Source organism: Amia ocellicauda, chromosome 7 (genome assembly GCF_036373705.1).
Source record: "Amia ocellicauda isolate fAmiCal2 chromosome 7, fAmiCal2.hap1, whole genome shotgun sequence".
NCBI lineage: Eukaryota > Metazoa > Chordata > Actinopteri > Amiiformes > Amiidae > Amia > Amia ocellicauda.
In genome coordinates, this window is record NC_089856.1 from 40249711 (window position 1) to 40271915 (window position 22205).

The 22205-nt window shown below is 41.4% G+C and overlaps 1 protein-coding gene across 17 annotated transcripts in view; it reads right to left on the reverse strand.

The window, feature by feature from the left end:
- Positions 1-22205, reverse strand: part of dlg1a (discs large MAGUK scaffold protein 1a) — a 161306-nt gene that overhangs the window by 12133 nt on the left and 126968 nt on the right. For all 17 annotated transcript variants that reach the window (XM_066709598.1, XM_066709595.1, XM_066709588.1 and 14 more), the window contains 3 exons: positions 12078-12192; positions 6636-6812; positions 1183-1249 (listed from right to left, as the gene is read on the reverse strand). In XM_066709598.1, coding sequence (XP_066565695.1) covers positions 1183-1249; positions 6636-6812; positions 12078-12192 — 359 coding nt within the window. The remainder of the gene's footprint in view (positions 1-1182; positions 1250-6635; positions 6813-12077; positions 12193-22205) is intronic.

Below are 22205 nucleotides of genomic sequence, written 5' to 3' on the forward strand. Positions count from 1 at the left end.
AAACTTGAAGTGGGGCAGAAAATAAAAGGACATTTAGAAAAGATAAGAGAATGAATGTATTGTTTTGCGGTTACAAAATGTTTGGAAAGCAAGCAGGAAGCGGCAGTGCTGGTAGAAGGCAGTTCTATATCAATGGCAAGCGTATTTTGTTTTTCCTTCATATAATTCATGCATACTTTGGTGCCAAGTTAGCACAAACAATGGACAATGCTGGTAAAATTCTTTTTTGGTCATTAATTCTTTATGCAGTTAATTCAGTAGGAAAACATTTGCTTTACAGGGACATCGCCGCAAGAACTCGGAAAAAGTCGTCAGTACATGCTGTTAACTCGTCAAGTGTCACATATTAGTATTTTTTATACAGTCATTATAGATAAAACAGTCATGAACGTTAATACACTCAGTACTGCTGCACAGTAGGTCCAAGTTTTAACACTGAAAAAATCACATTTGAAAAGAAAATATTCCCACTTTTCTGTACAGTTCATTGGACAAGTACAACAGACAGTAAATTACAACAGAAATCACTTTTAATAAAACTCAATGCCTGTGACGATATTTTCCAAAACTGAAAAATTAAGCAAGTTTATAGTGGCTGATCAGAAACCCTGAGGAAGTTAAGCATTGAAAAAGAACTGTATCCATTCAAATGCAGTAGCCAACAGTAATTGGTTTAATCTTTGTTGTAGGTTTTAAATCAATAGAAAAGAAAGGAAAGCTCTGAATATTCTTGATTTGAGTAAATAAAATATATATTTAAAACAAAATCTGGATTTAATTGTTCTATATAAAATTTATGAAAATAAACTTATTTAATTTCTTATTTTGTCTTCAGTTTACATTTCGGTTGTTCTCATGTATAACTAGAAAAAATGCTTGAACAACTACATTATATGCAATAATTTACTGTAAGCAAGCAAGATACAATTGTTTGGAAAATTTGAATCTTTGGTTAAAAAACTAAGAAAAATCACATTTCGTCAGGTTCTGAACATTTGTAAAGCCACGTTGAAGCCTATTCATACTAATAGGGAAATTAACCTAAAATTGTTCGGTCTCTTACAATCTATTAACTGCATTAAATATAATTTGTGGTAAAGAAAAAACAAAACAAACTACAAAAACATGGGCTACTTTCTCGAGGGAAAGGAATTCAACAAAAGAGATGGAGGCTGCACTTACCCCTTTGTCTCTGGACTTGGAATTGAATTTCACTGTCTTTAACCTGGCGCGCTCTTTCTTCTCCACCCTGCAGGCACAATTCAAGAGATGAGGTTTAGGCAATGCTCCACTTACGGGTCAGCGATGCAAGATTGAAAATAAATCTGCTTTGATAGGCTCAGTCTATTTTCAGAAGGAATCCAGCAGGAGTTTTTCATTATTATTATTTATCTTATTTACTTTTCTCATCCAAGTATAACAATTGATATACCTACTGCATTCCAAACCAGAGAGAAATCCCCCTGAGAGAGTACCCCCCCTACCTCCCTCTCCCTCCAGCTTCAGAGGAGCTTTAAGGTAGCATGTGAGGAGACTATGGCACAAGGCCTCATGAATCTCCATGTTCCAGTCAGATCCTTTTGATTAATTTTCAAATAAAAGGCCACGAAGAGGCATAGGAAGCAGACAAAGGTTCCAAACAATTAAAAAAAAGTAATAAATACATATCTTGTAGTCTACAAAAGCTAATTACAGCTGTACAATCATGAGGTCACACTGACATTTAATGGAGAGAAGAAAAAATCCCACCTTCAATAAAGCCAGTTTCTTTGATAATCCTGGGGAAAATTCTAATTCGGTGCTTGAGTAAAATGGTATTAATAGTACTAACATTCAAACCAGGCTAGGGAAGAGATCAAGCGTGATATTTTCATAAACTCTTGCCTTTCTTTAACCAGATGAAAGATGTTTATGAGAGCTGATGGGTCAGGCTGGCAAGGACTGACCTTTGATAAGGAGAAGGACAGTCCAGCCTCACGAGGGCTCAGTCTAGAGAGACCAGGCTTAATAACTGCCAATGGATTCTAAAAGACCGTTGGTTAAAAAGGAACACAAAATGCAAAAATCCTGCATAACCACCTCCTAGAGCTTTTTCACTGACCCACCGAGCGAATGTCGGCTAAAGTCATCCAGACAAAAGCAGTAAGAAGAGAGCGCTTGCATGTGAGGTCCTTCAAACTGTATCGAGCTGTGCGCACACACGTCAGACCAGCAGCGAGAGCTATCTGCAGACACGCAGCTGTGCAAGGCCTGCTTAACGGCTTCATGCTCCTGTATACTTACACTTGAATAAAATAGCCTCTAATAATCTTCATAAAAACATTTTATGGGAAAATGGGAAACTTGAATTCTCCAGATGTATAGTTTTTAGAAGAACTTTCCAAAAAATATTCCAAGTGTTGATGAAAAGATAATACTATATTCTAAAAAACTGTGAATCACAAAAGTAACTCATTTTGTTGTGACATTAACATTCAGCAATTTCTAAAAGCTTAACATTTGAATGTGTGTTCCAAAACATTGATTACAATTACACTGATTATTATTTAAATCTCATTTTTCTGTTCGTGTTGTCATGCCCCACCAAGCTATTAAATGGCAATTTAATTATTGCCAATGTTAGAATTGAGAAGGACAGAGAAAACTGCCTTCAGGGAGAGCTGCTAACTCAGTTAGCATCCTTCAGTACAGACCTTCTTGTCTCTTAGTGGAACACACACAAAATAAAGCAGGTGTGAAGCAACTTCTGAAGAAATTGAAAATAAAAAGAACAAAAAAGCCCCGCAGAAACACTTACACCAGGGGCCAGATTTATAAATGATCCCCTTAACAGTTGCCAATTTTTTTTTTTCCCCAAAGCCTCTCGATTAAATAAAAATAGACACACATCAAGACATATTAGGGCCCTTCTATGACATAATGAACATACTTTAATCTGCCTACAAAACGACAGATTAATTAAAAACATGTATACAACAAACTACTATACATCTTTGAAAAAATCCCCTTTTCCATATGATCCTGTAAAAATCGCAACTTAAAAATCTGTCATTCCTACACAGCGTTATACCAGTCCATCCTAAGACCAGAGTCACTTCGGCCCCCGACCGGTGTGCTCCAGTCCCAAAACCCAAATCAAATCTGCTAATAATGGTGCGGGCTTGTCCTTCAAAACAGGTTACATCTCATAGCATTTTATTCCTAATTACATTACAGTCAAGGACATCTCTGACAAGTGGAGTGAAGCCTTGGTATCCTTTTGAAGTCGCAAAAAGGTTCAGTGGTCTCAGTCAATGGATTTTCAGACCTTTTTGAAATGCACATGCTGGGAAACTAGAGATCAAGCGTTCCATTAGGGCTCAGATTCAAATGAATAAAGAGAAAGTGAACATGAAAAGCTAAGCTAAATATTTAATGATTTATCAAAAATGTTCTCCTTTAAAAACATAAATCCACCCTCCCCAAGTCTCAGGTGAACACACCGGTAACATTTTCCGATAAATGACATCCCCCTTTGAGAAACCAAAAAAACAAGTTAGGGGGGTCCAGGGGCATGTAAACCCACCCCCACAAGAGAGAAAATTTTGGGGATAAAGCCTTTAAATGGATGGCCATATCTGGTGACTTCTGAGAATACAATCCTGACAAAATGTACCTTTATTTTAAGTAAATATGAGGTCAAAAAGTGTTACAGCTGAACAGATATGTGTTTTCTTTTTTGCTTTCTGCTGTGGCATCACCAGAATAGATTACATTCAGGTTAATTCTGTCTACAGCCATGTGGGAAGGGGGCATGCGGCAGAGAGATACGCATTCAAAAGTACCTTAAATGCATTGCAATGCTTTATTAACAAAGTAAAATACACAGAAAGACTAAAGTCCATTAAGGACATACTGGTATTTACACTACCTCGCTTACAAATACAATATGCACAGCGGTTCAAAGAAAACGCACACGCATACAGGTCTGTTTGCCCAGAAAGGGACTGGAACAAATCCCCAGCCTGAAATATTGGAGCTCCTCGCTGTCTCCACCAGTGCCTGCTGACTTTTGCATTATCGACAATTTTTTTTTTTTTTTTTTAATTCTAGCTCATTTAAATAGTCACCTTCTTTCTGGAGCCTTTTAACTCCCTGGCAACTACCGGTTGCCAGTATTTAAAACTGACAAATGAGTTCAAGCTTTAGTTACTCTCCTCAGGTTAGTTTATTCAGAAGCGGTATAGAAATAGCACAGGAGCCATGTCATACACAGGGATTATTATTTTCATCGGTACAATGTCAATCTTCAAAGAATGAATGACCCCTTCAAAGAAAAACAAACCTGAGGCTGGCTTCCTGGATTGACAGAAAAATAGGAATCCATAAATGAGGCAGTTTGAAGTAATGATGAACACAACTCTGAAGAAATTTGGGAAATCGTTTGTAGAAAAGGCTGATTTATTTCCACAGTGTACCATTACACTGGTGTGGTTTGCCTAGAACACCAGCACATTTAACGGGACCCCAAAATAGACAAGATGGGACTCTCTTGCTAGTATTCCAAGGCGATTCTATACCTAGGGAAAGGATTCTATATCATGAAGCCGCAAGAGACCAGGGGTACACGTGCTTTTGTACTTCATGTATTTATAAGCTTAAATTATGCTTTGCCGTTTACAAATCATTAGATCTGGACAGCGGGTGTCGGCTCTGAGCACAGTGACCTCTTGAATCATGGGACCTTGATCTGTATTTAAAACACATTTCCCAAAATTGTAAGGGCAGGACCACAACAACAGCAGCTTGCCCGTTACAGTAGGAATTTATTAGCAAAACATAAGAAATACATAATTAAATGTGTCTGAAAACTGAAGTCTAAACTTTGTGTGGCCCAAGACACTTTAATTCTGACCTTTACAATTTGCATTTTCAGATTCCACAGAGGCCGTTAGCATTAGATGGTCGATTGGGTGACATAATGGTTGGCAGACTATCAACACCAAAAACATTATAGATCCATCGCTAGGATCTTGAGCAATGAGGAAAGGAAAGGCAACACTGCTGACTGACTGGACCAGGTGAGGGTGCTGCACATAGCGCTACGGTTTGGCTTTTCAAAATGTAAACAAACTCCCCTCGGTTGCGTTTCAAGGGCATTGTTCAGATTTTACTCTAATTAATTGCTTTGCATGACTTCTGATTTTTATTTGTTTCCTAAATAAAATGTCAGCATCCTACTTAATGGTAAATGAGCTTCCATCCCAGGGGATTTGTGCACCACAGTATTTGAAAAGGACTTAATTATAGAAAATGCCAACATGTTGATATGGCTGAAATATAAAATTGTATATTCATTATTACATCATTCATTAGAGTGTTGTTATTATTATCATGATCGGTACTTTCATCTCTACAGGATGCACTGAATTTGACGCAGTCCCACTGAGAAAACTGCCCCACTGTGACTTAAAGTGTCAGCAGTGTTAATGAAATCAGGAAATAAACAGCACTGACGCAGAAAGCAACGCTTTAAACACAAATGTCAAGAGACATTGTCTGGATTTCACATAACAGAGTAAATGCATGAAATAATCAAAAGGCAACCCCACCCCCCAGGCAAAATCTATATTCTTACAGACACCTCAAAACTACCATATGGTGACAGGAAATATATGTAAATAATAGACTGAATATTCTGATTAAAAAGTATATTTGTGCAACCTTTAACTGGCGAGGTGAGAAGGGTTAATAGAAGTGTTCCAACAGCAATCGGAGGCCCAGTTTATTGCACTGCTGGAGGGTCCGAGAGTACAAATGATTGCCTGCAATTAGTGCTTCAGATTTCAGTTACATTTTCTTTGAAGGATTTAAAGAATAAACTGCCATTTGTATCTTGAAATTACACTCATTTTCTAGCCATGACATGTTAGAGAGAAAAACTAGGCATTAGCTTATATTTCTCAGCTCTGGAGACATTGTAGAGATTTTGTGGTTGGCTTGTTTTCCCCATATGGGACTTTAATTTGTGGAACCTGGAATGCATACATATCTTGAAACGTCTCCACTGACCATAACATCAATGCTAACGGGACGTTCAACAGAGCAGAGTTGTACCACATTCTCTCCTCAACGCTGTATTAGAAAGGCACAACTTTGAGTATTGATTTTAAGAGTTTTAATAGTCTTTAGTATTAGTACTGCTCCAGTACCTGATCTACTTTCTCATTATCATTGTCGAAGTCCTCTTTGATCTGCAGAGGCAGTAGACAAACTCCTCGGCACGGATGACAGTAGGGGTTCCCCGCTTTCTCTCAATCCCTCGGTATTGTGCATTGTGTTTTTATCTACAGAGGCCTTTAGTTAATAAGTCTCCTCATTGCACATGGTTTCCACTGATATATCTATAACTCACTGCGTATCATGCACAAAATCCTTATGCAAGTAAAGAAATAAGTAAATACATTTCTTTTTGGAAAGGGATTAACTCTTAAGAACAGGCTTGGCGAAAATAAATTCCCACAATTTTCCAGGCCTCTGCATGTGGAATCTATCTGATGCTGGGTTCCTAAGGGCAAAACAAAGGAGGATAAGCTAGAAAGCCGTGACGGGACGCAGCGGCACCCTGGCTGCCCTGGGAGAGCGGTGGGGCTCACCTGCGCTTGCTGGGAATGACCCCGATTTCCTCGACCTCTCCATCGGGCGTCACCTGCCGCGCCTGCCACCACTCGTCGTCTGAGGCGTTCACCACGTGCAGGATGTCCCCGAACTTGAAGTTGAGCCCCTGACTGGGCAGCCCGCTGTCCTTCGTCTTGTCATAGTCGAACAAGGCCCTGAAACATAGTGAGCACGGGTAGGTCAAGACTGGAGGAATGGACAATGCAGCCATAACTCTACAAGGGTGGCATCCAGATTCCCATCCTCACCCTACATTAATTGATCAAATAGGACACACAGGGACAAATGATGGTTGTGTGTGTTGACGGTACACTAAACATAATAATCAGGATGTCATTTTAAATGCACCAACAAACATTTTGAGTCAAAGTCTGAATATCTATTGATAGTTTGTGGACACTACATTGTTTGGCATTTTGACAAATTTGGAGGAAATCGAAGTGTTAAGTTTAACTGGCGGCTCCGTCACTGTATACATGTCGAGCCAAATTAGAGGCTGTCCTGCTTGTGTATGGCTTTACCCAGATTAGGTTGCTGAAACTGGACATGAAACCACACTGTTGTGTCTCCTATGCGAAGTACCGTCAGCCTGCAAGTTATACTGCCAGAAAAAAGGTAATCTTTAATAAAAGAAAAACATCAACCCATACTGAGGCCATGTTTCATGCACACTTTACTGCTCCCGCTGTGGTCATTTTAAACATTTCAAGCAGAAATAAAAGAAAACAGCAGCTGGAGTCTAAGCTGTGATTCGTATTTTGTAACTTTTTTTTTTTTTTAACTCACTATTACTGCAATATTAAGCTCGGGTAATATGGTGGAGACAAGCTATTCCTCAGAGGTTCCTCTCATTTGGTAAGTAGGACACGGATGTCTCCATTTTACTGGAAAGAATTGGAGCTGAAATAACGCAAACAGCCCCAGTAGTCTGGATGTCTGCTGGGGGTCCCGTTACTCAATGAAACGCATACTGAAGGATAAAAAATAAAAAAAAAGAAATTAGGGGAAAAAAAAAATATTGGCTGCATAGTCCAAATCTTTGGCAATGAAACCTGTTTATAGTTGTGAGTGCATATGCTCAGTGCCTCCCTGCTCTGCATAGACCGAGAGCTGATCAGAGGGTCCAAACAGGCTGCCCACGGCACGCCTCGGGCCTGGCCTTGAGACAGCGCTCTCTGCCACGGGGGCTGCTGCTTCATAAGCCAGTGGGGGTGGGGCTGGGGTGATGACAGAAACCTTCTCCCCTCAAGAGTGCCGAGCTCACCGAGTAGGCCAGCACAGCAGCACACAAGCCGACACAGACCAGAGAGGCCTGGATTGGGTTCCCCCACTTTCCAACGCCTACTTCTTAATCCTTTCAAAGTCGCTTGCTGAAATCACCTGGCATTTTAAATGAAATACCAAAGATTAAGCACCAGCTACTCAGTCTGCATTATGGAAGGGAACATACAACATCGCATAGCCTACATATCCTTCCACTGTTAAGACCTTTAACATTTACTGGGAATTGACTGTTGCATTTCTTTTAGATGAAGGAAGAAAATAAAATGTATAGAAGCACTTAGGGGAAAATGTAATTCCTCATAGCCAGAGGAATCACAAATATCAGGTTAGAAGCATTTAATTAAGACACTATTTGTTCCTTAGTAGTTTCCCTAATTAGATGTTAACGCGCAGGACAATGCTGCTGATTAAATTGGAATGCTCTTCAGAACGTAGTCGGTCCCATTCTGGCACCAAGATTCCCTTTGGGTGATCTTCAAGCAAGTCAACATGCAGTAACCCTGCTGAGTCAATCTGGGCATTGCAAAGGGAACGAGCTAATCCATTAAATATTATAAAGACACACACAAGCCTGAAACAATGATTTTTCAATTCACTGACCCAGATTTAAAGATCTAATGCACATCAGACACACTTCCGATCTCTGGCCTTGAAACTGCATGAAGGGTTGTGGTAAAATCAATTGAAAGGTTTGCTATTCTACAATTTATTTATTTATTTATTTTAAGATTCTGCAGATATAAATACAAAATAAACACACAAAAAGAACTGAAAAGGTTTTGCATGCTCTCGAACATTCTGATGTTAAATTGCCAATTACTGTTCGCCAGTCAGCCGACCAAGTAATTGTTAGTTTAGAAAGAATGACCAGAGGCTCGTAATTTATCACAAAACCAGGATTGTAAAATGACATTTTATAACATTCAGTGTCAGCTGTTAACAGTGTTCTACAACTGTACTATTGTAATTGTGGGGATTTCTTATTGGAGATACAACAGACATGTTATTAATGAGAGAGTAGAAAGATCTTAACTTGCCAGACTAACAGTCTTCAAGAGAAAGAGCGGAGGGAAAACCAACCAAAAAAATTATTACAATCTAATCATTCCAATCTGTTCCAGTACAACATACCAAATGGCATAAAAACATTATCTGGACAGTGGGAAAAAAAAAGAAAATGACTGCATCTCTAAACTCTGCTTCTGTAATTTCTCAAGTATCTATGCTATGTCAAAAACATTTCAATAACTAGTTTTAGTTTTAATCTCTTGAAAATAAATAAATACAATTCTGTGGTACCTCGCCAGATAATCCTGTTAGCTGGGAGTCCGAGACTAAACTAATCCAGAGAGTGTAGCATGCAGTTTACAGAGGGATTACACTGAAGTTAACTTTTGCAAGCAGAAAACGAAATGCATTGTCCTTACGTACAGAGTAAAAGGTTGTCTAGGATATTAACTCGATAGTCTAAACTTAATACTCGCAAGAAGCTTCTGTTTTCTTTCGCCAGGTATGATGCAACTTTAACTGTGGTGTGCGGTCTTAACTCAGGCCCCTAAACAACACCACCAAAACCGACAATGTATCTATTGTCTTTTATCAACAGTGCAGAGCATACGACAGAAACAAAATATAACCAGAATGCAAGTTGTTGACTGAGTGAGTTTACAAGTGATGTTACTATAGCATTTCTAACAGTAGCTGGTTGCATTACATGGAGAAAGTACACCTTGAAAGAGGGCATCCTCCGATGGTTTGTGTATGTGCTTCATAGCACTAAGGGCACTAATCCGTATCTGTTCACTCCCATATACTAACCACTTCACCCTGACTAAATCAGTGAGGCAATCAGAGGCAACTTCTCAGCACATAAATGCTACACACATGCGTTGACCTTATTTCACTGTACGCAGAGGAGTTAGGGAAACTCCAACTAGCACATTATAGCCGTATGAGATTTATCCATCTACCTATCTATATATGAATATTTGAAAAGGTTAATCCATCAATGAGATGCTTTACTGCTGAGTATGATGTCACCCAAGCGTTCCTGGGTCAGTGCAGTGCTGCTGCCTGCCCACTTTTCAAATGCCATTTCCCGTCTGTGTCAGTCACCCTCAGCTCTGAAAACAGTCCCTCAGTTACTCACCTCGCATCTTACGCACGCAGCAAAAAAAAAAAAAGGCAAAATAATGACTGTGTGCGCTAACATTAATATTCTTTTTCAAATTAAGCTGGGGACTCAATCCATTGAGCTTTGTGTTATAATAGAAAACCCATAACTGTGAAGGTCAACAGCTCCATATTTACTGTCAGACAGCTCTGCTTGCTCGCATCTAGGGCAGTTTTTTTTCCATCCCACGTCCATTACCCTATAATTTTTTAATACCAGTGTAAAATGACTCATCTAATATCCTTAATCACCCAATACTACATCTATATCTCAGACGGCAGTGGGGGAATGACTGAAATGGCTCCCAGCTGCCATTGGCTTACTTTGGGGCTGGAGGGGAGTACTTGGTCCTCTTTCTGTAATTAGAAATGTAAGCTAGCAGCAGACGGACTGAAACAGCCAACACCTCACAGCCTTCGTTTACAAGTTCACAAGGCTTCATTAACACCTAGATAAACATGGAAAAATGTCACACAGAGATACCCAGCAAACACAGCCACTCGCTCTAAACGTCTAACACAAAGGCAAACAGAAATGCGAATGGGTTTTGATCCACAAGGGAAAACTGTCTCTACAGGCTGCCTGCTTTTGAGTCGCACGCAGACGTTTCCGCCTCCTCCCCGCAGTCTGATAATGAAAACTGTACGTTTATTAGATCACCAGTGAAAGACAAAACAACGGTCTTGATTAAAAGCATTTTACAAGAGTTTGTGCTGCTCTAGTGTTCAGATTAACTCCCAAAAGACCGTGCGATTAACCAGCTGTTCACTGCCACTGTACATGCGCATGAACATAGTGCTGCCCCCTACAGGAAAACAAAGCGCGTCTAAAACTGCTCTTTGGCATCTCGATGAATGACAGAAACCTTCTCCCCTCATTTCCCCTCCCCTACAGTATTACCTAGGAAGATTAGCTTCAGCTGGACTTGTTCCATTTATTTGAATTCTTACCTTTTCGAGGTAAGCTTTTCTAGTAGAAGTAATCATAAAATAACATGTATAAAAACAAAGCAATAGGTAACAAAATGCTGATACACTGACTTGATAATGCTGACTGAAAATATATATAAAAAATAACGTCCATGCAAGCAAACCACTGATCAGAACGTGAATCACCACAATGCTTACTCCGCATACAAGAGTGGCACTAAAGGTGCCGTCAGCCTCCCGTCTCAATGGAGGCGACTGTGGCTGCCTGGGGGTCAGCGATGCAGGCTTGTGCCGCAGCTGTGATGATTGAACTTGTCGGAACTAGTTTCCAAGACTGCGCACAAACAGCCCGATAATGCATCTCCATCTCTGAGAGGAGCCCAACCTGCAGCCATGGGGGGGGGGGGTGCTGTGGACTGCTGCCAAGACTGACTGACTGAAATGGCCACACAGACGCAGACAACTGCCACACACACATGAGCAATGGCACAGTCCCTGTCCCCAACAGATCTGAGCTGCATCAACTAATCAGTCCCAACCTGGGGAAACTAAGGTTTAATTTTTCGGTTTTCATTGGATATCATGGCTTTGAGGTTAGTGAAGAATTAGTCTTTAATAAGCTATTATTTGCATGAGCGTCTGTGCCCGGCCCTGTACGCACACAACCAAGACAACACCAAAGACATGGGTCCCCATGATCAAACTGAATGCTGAGGCCACCCCTAATCCTACACCCTTATCAATCAAATCAATTGTCACTTGATAGCAGTAGTTTGCCAGAAGCTTCTAGCTCCCATTTGCTGGAAAGCCAAGGCTGAGACTTTTCTCCGTGTTCCATTTTGTGCTTGGCATTGTGCCGATACACGTTCTCCACAGGCTGCTCATTTTAATATGACTCCTTGACAGACAACACTGCTGTTTTATTTTGATACTTTCCCTGCCCTCAGCTGACGCATTTCTACTTAGGTGAGGAGAGACGGGATGTGTCAGTGTGTGTGTGTTGAGGGGGGAGGGGTGGGGGGAGTATGTCTTACCTGACATAGAGGGACCGTTTTTGGCTGGTCCGCAAAGAACCGGATCCTGAACTAATACTGCTGTTCATCATCTGCTCCCGTAGGTCATGGATTTTGGCTTCAAATCGACTGTATTCTGAAAAAAAATAAGAGAAGAAAAAGCATTTATTTCAGACCAGCCAGATGGAGACTGAGCCCAAGGAAGTTTGCCCTGGCACTGATGAAACAATATGCCAGTACTGTACATCGAGCACAGTGCCATTGTCTCCATGAACGAACTGGAGCACTTTCGCCGCTTGCACTGCAGGGCACAATGTGCTCCGAATCAAATCCAGCTGAATTTTCTTAAATTATCTGAGTGGAAAAAATAAGAAACAAAAACAGACAAACCAACGAACAAGCATTCTCAGTTGTTGTTTTTACCACTCACGAAAAAGCACCCGACAGAAAATGTCTAAAGTTATTTTCAGAAAAAAAAAAAAGGCTTGCTTTCAGAAGATTACCCTGAAATGAGAAAAGAGAGCAACTAGTATTTCTGGACTGCTCCCCTGTCTTTGTACCGGCTTTGCAAGAGGAAGTTGGGGGGGGGGGGAGGCTTGCTCCAACTGATGGAAACACTTCCCACAGGTCTTTTTGGAAACTGATACTTTGTAAACTGATCTTTTACTGAGGTCAGTATTTAAACTCTGGATTCCAGCAAATAAGATTAAGATTCTGTGGTTTTAATTTTAGAAGTGGAGCTGTCAAAATACAGGGCTCGGTGGAAGAGACTTTTAAAAATAATGGTTAGTTGTTTCAAGACGCAGGCATGGTGCACTAGGGAGAGCATTAACCCATCAGGTGACTCTTTTTGTAGTTCAAAATGCATCAATACAGATAAAAGCTGTGAGCCAAAGAGATAGTCATGAGAAAAACTCTTTATGAATTATTAAAATGTTCTGGCCTACTTTGTGTTAATGCTCTTTTTCCAGCATCTTTCCCCTGCACCCTGACATCCCCATATCACATTTAAAAGATAAATAAACAGACAGATAAATAAATAAAAACACAGCTGCAGCATTCACAAAAGATCAAATATCCCAATTACCAATTCTGCACTTGTGTGAAGCCAACTTTAAGCAGTTTGCCATTGTAGTAGGTGCACAATACAAAACACAAAGCTCCTATCACTTTAAACTTTGTTCTACATACCAGTGAAAACATATAAATGAATAGCATTTGCAGGTGAATTCTGCTCATCCATTTCCACTCCCATCTAGTAAATTTCAATTCTGTATTGATATTTTTCAATTTCAGCTCCAGAATTTAAACTGAACTTAACTCCAAATCTGATCCCTCCTAACCAAAAACCAAGCAAAAAATGCTTCCCTGCTCTTCACCAAAATGCACAATCTGAAGCTATTTCATGCTAAACTCAAAAAAACATTACCAGAAATCCAGAACCAGAAATTAAAAAAGCAATCTAAAACCTATTCATTGTAATGAATAAAACATTATCAAATGGCTTCAGGTTTCAAAGGAACCAAGCAAAAACAGAAGCTTAAATCCCATCAAATATTAATTGTTCAAACGGCTATTTTAAGTATACTATGCTATAGGGCAATGTATGTATATAATAAAATGAGCAACCAGAATCTCAAGTCTTTAAAATAAACAAGAGTAAAAGGATTTAAGATGCACAGAATCCAGCTTACAGTGAAGTAAGTAGCACTGGGTACATCTTTGTGGGTCAAATAGAATAAATATATCCGTGCTATACCCACACGGACACACACTGCTTCACACACTATAAGCAGAGCAGAAAATTAATCTCGATGCACCTCAATCATGCAAAAGTACAACAGAGCTTTAACAGAGAGGAAGAGAAGGTATACAAACAAGAAAGAAAGAGACTGAAAAACACACCAGATTAAAAACTTGGTGCAGCTTCTCCAGTTTCCTCAAGACATCCAAAGTGAAGCTTGACCCTGCTAACAAGCACCAGACCTCCTCCTCTCCCCATCCCTCAGCCCACAAAACCCTCTCCCTGGTTTTCAACAATACTCACACCGATCGGATCACTCAAGAACCATAGGACTCGGACGGATCTCTGAAACTGCAAGCACCTTCCTGTGGGTCTCTTTTGCTCCGTCTGACTTATTTCTGCTCCCAGGATCAGCAGGCGCCACGGGGCAGTGTGCCGGGGAGCGGGCTCCGGTGTGGCTCCGGTGTAAAGGCAGGGTGAGCGGGACTCGGGCCGGCAGGAAGCGCGGGCTAAGCTGGACCAGTAGCCGGCGGCTCCATACACTGCTGCACAATGACTCCCCCTACCAGCTCCTCCAGCACAACATCACCACGGAGCAGATGCTAATGGACTATACTACAGTGATCTCCCACTCTCTCACTGATTCCCTCCCTCCCCCTGCCCCCCCTTTCTTTCGCTCTCTCTCTCCCTCTCGCTCTCTCTCTCCATTCAAGGCAGTATGCTAGAGGGCTTACAGCTGCCGACAGTCACACAGCACCTTTTAATAAGAGCTCTTATAAATATAGGGAAACAAACATGTATACACATCCATATAGACATAAATATATAAATATAAATAAATATGTAAATACTCTATGTACTCTCTCTCACACAACATGCACACATATGGTTAACAGACTGAGACCTCCTCTTATCTTTCAGTATTGTAGTAAGCATGAGAGGATGGGATCAATTTAAAAGCTTATGTGTCCCGATTACAGGCATTATTTTCTTCATATTCATATTTGGCAGCCCCAATCTGTCTTAATAATCCCTTAAACAGAGCTTTATACGGTCGCCTACTTGAACTTGACAGCATCTGATGCTCGCACTTTATTCCACACAGACCACCTCCCTGGCGGCGGCCACACTCCCTCTCTTGCCAACCGATTGTGGAGTAGCAGAAAGATGCCATAAAAGATGGCGTCTCTCCCTGTCGTGTAGGGCTCTCCCTCAAGGCACAGGAGCACAGACTCCCCCTGGGGTTTCAGGCTTTTTCCAGGATTACAGAATAATGGCGTGAGAGTCGTCGACCCCCCATTCGGTAACTCGCACAGCCCCATCCCTGTCTGACCACTACTGCGGTCTTGGCTAACTGCACCAACAAGATGATAGTATACATTAATGCTTTGCATACAAAACATTCCTATTGAAGTTTTTTTCTTTTTAATGATAAATGCAAAAGTAGTGAGTCTTTTCTGACCATACAAATTGCTTAGGATGTATCGCCTACACACACACACACAGAAAAGCTCTGAAACCTCCTTTGAGGCATAAGACTGTAAATAATCCGTTAAAAGTCCCCTATCTTAGTGAGGCCTGCATCAAGTAATCACGTCTCATTTCAAGAATGATCTCCACCAACTGCATTTTCCTTTTTATTAGTACTGCATTTCTTAGCAGGCTTTTCTACTTCAATGCAAAACAAACCGAAAAAAAAACAGACAAGTGGACTGATTATTACCATTATAACCATCATAATATTAATTTATACAGGTAAATACAAAATACAAATCCCCGGAGCTCTGGACACCTTTAACGAAAGATCCACCCACTATTCGCTATCCCTCCAGACTCCCATGATCACTGCGAGCTACAGATTGAAGATTCCAGCCTTTGGCGATTTATTACCCTGCTCCCAAAAACAACAAAATAAGACAATTGTCAGAGGGACACGCACAAAGTGGCGAGAATGCACAACCACTACACACTCGACAACAGCGAACAAATGGGCCCACTGCACTGTACGATACTTCCAGTGTCCATTGCTCTATGTGGAAACAGACATGTTCTGGCATAAAATAATCTAATTGGCCAATTCCTGGGGTACAGTCTAACTTCCAGAAGCCCTGTTCACGAATGATTGTGGTCTCCTAACGAGGAGCAAGAAGTGAAGTGACATTTGAACAGTGCTGTTCCAACACAAAGTGGGTTTCCTGCTGACTGTATTATTAGGGCTTTGGCAGCAGCTCAATCAGATTTGTATTTATTTATGTTTTTGTTTTTTTTAAGCGAATTCATGTGTTGGTGCGTCTGCTGCAGCCTTTACGTCATAACATCTATAACACCGAACTTGCTACACTATGTTCACACTGAGATCTGCGCTGCTGCGACTACAGCGAAACATCCTCTGTCCAGAGATCTCCAGGGCATCGATCACAAGGGGGTTTTCTGCCATTTCCTAGAAACACTCCCTTGCCATGCAAAATGCACATTTATTTGTGGGTCAGTGGCACTTGTCTTGCAGATGATTGTGCAGGGTGTGTCCTTGCATGGCAAAGGCATCTGTTGAGATTAACTCGAAGGCATCAGCGTGCCTTGCAAGCTGGAAGAGGACTGCTAGCTACAAACCCCTACAAAGGGCCAGGAAACAGATCTGGCATCAAGTGACACCAATAGCATTCTACAAAATTGTTTCCTGACCTGGGATATTGCACCTTTACTTTACTAGTGATTTACTCCATTAAATGCAAATAATTTGAATCCAGATGCTGCCTCTGAAAGGTTTTCTGCAGATATAACAGTTTAATTTCTGCATTTTTGAGAATACCATTCCAGCAGAAAAAAAACAACCACCACCAGCTGATAAACTGTAATACACTGCTGTACACCCTAGAGGTCAGGGTTGGGTTTGGGTGCCTACAATCAATGTAAAGCATTCAAGTACTGACATTCAAGACAGACATTTTTACCATATATATGCATATTGAGCCATGTGACCAGGGCATGTTTTACAAAACCTCAGCAGATTCTCAGTGCCAGCTAGCTTTCCTGGTTGCAAGCAAACTTTTTGGGGAGCATCATGCTGGTTTTACTTGTAAGGTGAATGATTCATTCAAGAAAAAAAAATGTGTCATGGATTTCATTAGGAAATCTATTAGGTAGGTACATTATACTGTATGTGGTAGAAAACACATTTAGGTTTAAAGTAACCTAGTTATGTTTTTTCTTGCTTTTTCACTGCTTAAGGACTGAGTCATACATCTACTGGCTCACACTTGAAAAATGTCATGTCAGTTGGATACAGTAAAAAAGAAACCTAACTTAGACAATAAATGGTTTTACTTTTTATTGGTTTTAAAACAATGCAGCATTAATATCTACATTCTAAAATGGTCGTAATCTGAGGTAAAAGTACTAACAATATGATATGAAAGACTGGAATTATTGAGAATAATACTCTGGCACCATTATTACACTAGGTTTGGAAAGTAAGTTTGTTCTGTATGGGAGATTTTGAAAGTCCATAACAGGACATTGCTTTGCTTTGAGAGGGATTGAAAAAGGGCAGTGAGGGGTTGCAACAGTGTGTATGAATATATTCTCCACAGATAGCACAAACATTTGAACATATCCAGGGCTTTCTAATAGAACCAGCAATGAAAGAGGATTTTTACCTTGAATGACTCTTGCCATGTGAGAAATTAAAAATAAAGCATTTAATCTACAGCAAAACACTATAACGCCTTTACTTACCAATGAAAGAATCGCCCTTTTATTTTTAAAGCGAAATTTATACAATTCCTACGCAGTCGACTGGAGCTCCTGACACACTTGTTGGAGAATCTATTTTAGTGCTTTAACACACACCTGCTCCACAGAACAAGACTAAATAAATACACAATCAAATGAAAATCATGCCTTTACTTTGTGCAACCACTGCACATGGATGCAAGATTTATATCTGAAAGAAATAGGAGGACTAATCCTCTTATAACCAAAGAGTGGCTTGGTGACATACTCAAACTGAAGAACACATGATAGACAATTTGATTCTGAAAACAGCATTACACCAATAATAACGACAACGGGGTCGCTCCATGACAATATCAGATGAAAACAAATTAAATAAATTGTGATATATTGCCAGTGATATCTGGTATCCAGGATGCATGTGAAATAAACTAAAATAAAACACATGCCTTCCAAAAAAATCTTACATAAAAACAGAAAATGATGTAACGCAGTCAGTGCTCCCGGATGTCACAGGCTAGTTTTAACTTGACATTTTTAGAGAGGCACTGAGAATCCAGCTCGGTTACAGAGACCGGGATGACCCACAGTGCAGAGCCGGTGCACAAAAGACCGCGGCAGAACGTCAGTGAGTCATCAGCCCATTCTGCTCAGAGCCCTGTCATGCACCAGGGTCCCAGGGGTGATTGCAAACTGGAGATGGACTGGGGCTGAGAGGGCTAATCTGTGCCCTGCCTCTGACCCAGCGAGCATTCGACCTGCCCGAGGGAGGGAGCGAGCAGCATCCCCCTTCACTCCCTACCACCCTGTCACTCTGGAAGCATCATATATTAAAGTCACACCTACAGTCATGGACTGCCTTTTGTTCTCGCCTTGCATCATTTATTTATTTTCTCACCCCAAGTCAACAGAAAATAGACAAATGCACATGTACATTGAAATACATATATACTGTGATAGAATTAATTATATGCAGGGGCTGATCCTAATCTGACTGGTGTGTTGAATAGCGGTTTTGTGTGTGTATGCATTTCATGGCGAGTTTGGTAAAGCAGGGCTACAGCAGTCTCTAATGCACTTTGTCTAATTCACAGGGAGATGCAGCAACATGTATAAACCCATGCCATTCTTGACACGGCTCGACTAATACTTTGCTAATGCTAAACTTATCTCCTCATGGCTTAACCAGACTGGATGGGGGGGGATTTGTGTCACTGGTGAAGCCTGATGCTTCGCGGCCGTCCGTATTCTCACAGTGCAGTAAAGCTGCGTGTAGCGTCAGCACTCGGATATTTTAGCTGATATTTTCCTTCAGCAGATATTTCAAAACCGTTAAGCTGGAGTGATCAAAGCATGCTTCCCTCCTTCCGGGTGTGACAATCAGCCTGCTCCAGTGGATGAACGGCTGGGATTATTTAAACCACGGGTGTCTGGAACATTGTCCACTTTAGGAACGGGCGCATCCCTGTCTTTTAAAGTGACAAACGGCATAATTGCACATTCACAAGCTGGACTACAAGCATTTGTTTTGGAGTCCTCTTTGGCCTTTCTTTGTCTATATTTATGTAACTCTTCAAAGTCATGTAGCTCCAGTTGTTGAGACTTAATGCTACAGGAACCCCTCCCCCAGTTTTCATGTTAACTGAGCTAAGCTGGACCATTATACATTCATTAGACAGGAATGAGCTACATCTGTGGTTTCAGCTGTGTGCGTTATAAATGAGTCATTTTGAATAAATCAAAAAACACAAACTGCATTAAATCCTTTTACTCAGCACTCCTAACATTCACAGTATCATCCAAACACCTGATGCCTTTCGTAATTGGTTCCAGAATGTCCTGAGCCCTTACAATTGGCATGCAGAATGGATGGTAAACATCTGTTTGATCACAATCTATCCGGTCTGCATGAATTCACCTTTAATTTTTAAATTACGTTTTGTTACCCTAGCAATTTATTTTCCTCATACTTCTCTCCTTTGCTCTATCTCTTGCTGACCGTACTCCAAACAGCATCCCTGCTTTTCCCCTGAGGTACTTTGCAACATATCAGTGGGGAAGTGAACACTTTATAGTGGGTAGGTGCGGTGTGCCGACTGTGGTCAGCTGGCGGTCAACCAGGCACGTCCGAGTGCCGAGACGCCAAAAGTGGTTTGGTCTGCAGGCTATCTAGCAGCATCTGGGCATGGGACGCTCCCGTGCGTCCACACATATCGTCTGTTCTGGACTATTCCTCGTACTGTGTCACGATATGTATGTGATGCAATGCAGGGCGAGAGAGGGGGAGACCTCCCCTAGATTAGCTGTCCCTCCCTGGACCCTGGGGGAAGTTGCCTAGCCCTGCTCCAGTCATTTTGATTCACTGCTGTAATACACACTGCCACACTGACTCCATGTCACAGGGCCGGCGGTCAGCCCGGTCAGTAGCGTGTCAGTGGACAGTGGAGTTTATTCAGGCCCAGATCTACACTCTCTCAGTCAGCAAGATGCAGTCCTAAGTGTACAACACACACAGCAACTGTCAAGCCAGTTTTACACGTACTAAATGCGATCTGTGAGTAAGACCTTCCTGAGCTGTGCATGGTTACTAAACTCAGAAAAAGCTGGGTCTGTGTACTGTTGAGCAATCATTTCCAATTATTTCAGCACATTTAGCAATGTATGCATTCAGGGAACTGAACAATATAACCTTGTGCAATGCGTTGAACTTCTTCAGATTGATCATTCAGATGCAAAACACTGCGCTGTGTGGCCTGAGCTGCAGAACCATCTCCAGGTAGACCCAGAGTCTGTGGAAGGGTCAGGCAATGGTGCAATTGCTGCGTAGGCCTTTTTTGATAATTCGCAGAATTATTCAGCATTCTGTCCTGTCACAGTGCAACACAACATCAGACTCCCGGCGAGGATGTGGAGGAAAATTTGCATAAACTGAATTATACAGAGAACCACATATTGCCTGGGGTGGATTTTAGTGTACTGACAGTACTCGTGTGTAAAAATTCTGGCATTGATAAACTGACCTTTTGTGGACTGTCTAAATGTTACCTGTAATTAATTAATTTCATATACTTCTGTGTGTGTATGTATTTTTATATATATATACACACACACACACGTGTGTGTATGTACATATTAATTTACTATTAATAAAAACATTTTAAAATATCTATAATTTGCTCTGCTGTTGCAGGCAGTCCACGAAGTCCCAGGGCGAGACATTGCCATGATGCATCTCCGTCAGCTCACCCTCTGTCTAGCTGCTGATGTTCTCAAACAATTAGCTTGCACTCATTTATGCATGTATGATTAATGTGCATTTATATCAGGAGACTGGATTCCCCAACAGAAAGAGTTCTGCATGCCGTATTGGCTGGCAGGAAATCACGCTGCCAGGCTTATTTATACACCAATCACCTTTGTGTTTGGAAAATGTAACATCTCCTGAAGTGCTTAAGAATACGTCTATCTTTAGTGTCACAACTGAACAACACCAAGCGCTAATTCAGACCACGCCAGCCAAAAATGGACTGTGCATCTGGAGCGAACACTGTTCTGCAGCTTGATTCCCACTGCTTTCCCTTCACTGACATAAGACGCTTTGCAGTCTAACAGAGCGAAGAACAGGATGCAATGGTTTGTTCCCATCTTCATAGTCTTATGACCAAAAATGTTATGTTATAGACATAACCCTGGTTCCCTACAATTGAGATGGTCCATTACACTGTATAGGTAAAGTTTATTTTGAACTGGAGCTGAATTTTGTGGGGCATCTCACACACATTGCCAATAAGGGAAGGAACCGGTTAACTTCCAAGCTAAAGGCCAGAGAAACAACTGAGAACAAATTGCTACACAACAAGAAAGGAGTATAATACAACAACAGGCAATAGTAATATAATATATACACAAATATTGACTAAAATAATTAGTGAGATAATCACTTATCTGTCTAATAAGATCAATTCAGCTGGGAGTGGAGTCGACAATGGCGGATTATACTTCTCTACCCTGTGATATGCTGGAGGAAGAGGAACTAAAAGTAGAATGGACTGTGTAACAAAGTGGGTCATAATCAATTCAGTCAATCTTAAATACTGCCAGCAGATCTAACACTGCCACATCCCATGGACATTGGGAATTAAAATAATTCACTGTAAAAACAGACATTTACATGACATGAATCATCCAGTGCCTGATTTAGGAAAGGGGAAATGTAGTGCAAGTACAACCGCAGGGCATTTTTTCACAGGCATCTCTCCATCACACACTGTCTTTAAACTGCCTGACGAAGCAGCACAGGTTATCCGCAACCTGCGGGGAGAGCCGGGGCTCGGCCAAGCCTAGGCTGCCTGCACAGATTACAATCTCTCCAAACCCCTCTACAATTCCCCCACCTGCCCATCCCTCACCCTGCCCCCTCTCCCAGCCCCACATGCCCGAGTCTGGGCAGAGAGCAGATGCCCTCTGGTCACCATGTGCCGGTATAATCTGCGACACAGCGTGGAGCAGGGCGTCCGTGTCCTGGACAGGACGAGTGCGGACAGAGTCGTGGTGGGCCGCTGATTAAAGAGCTGTGGGCCACGCACTGGGGGCAGGAAAACGGTGCTGGGAAGCCTGCCGGGGTGACAGCTCGGACAGTGTGGAACGGACGATCACAACAAACTAAATTGTGC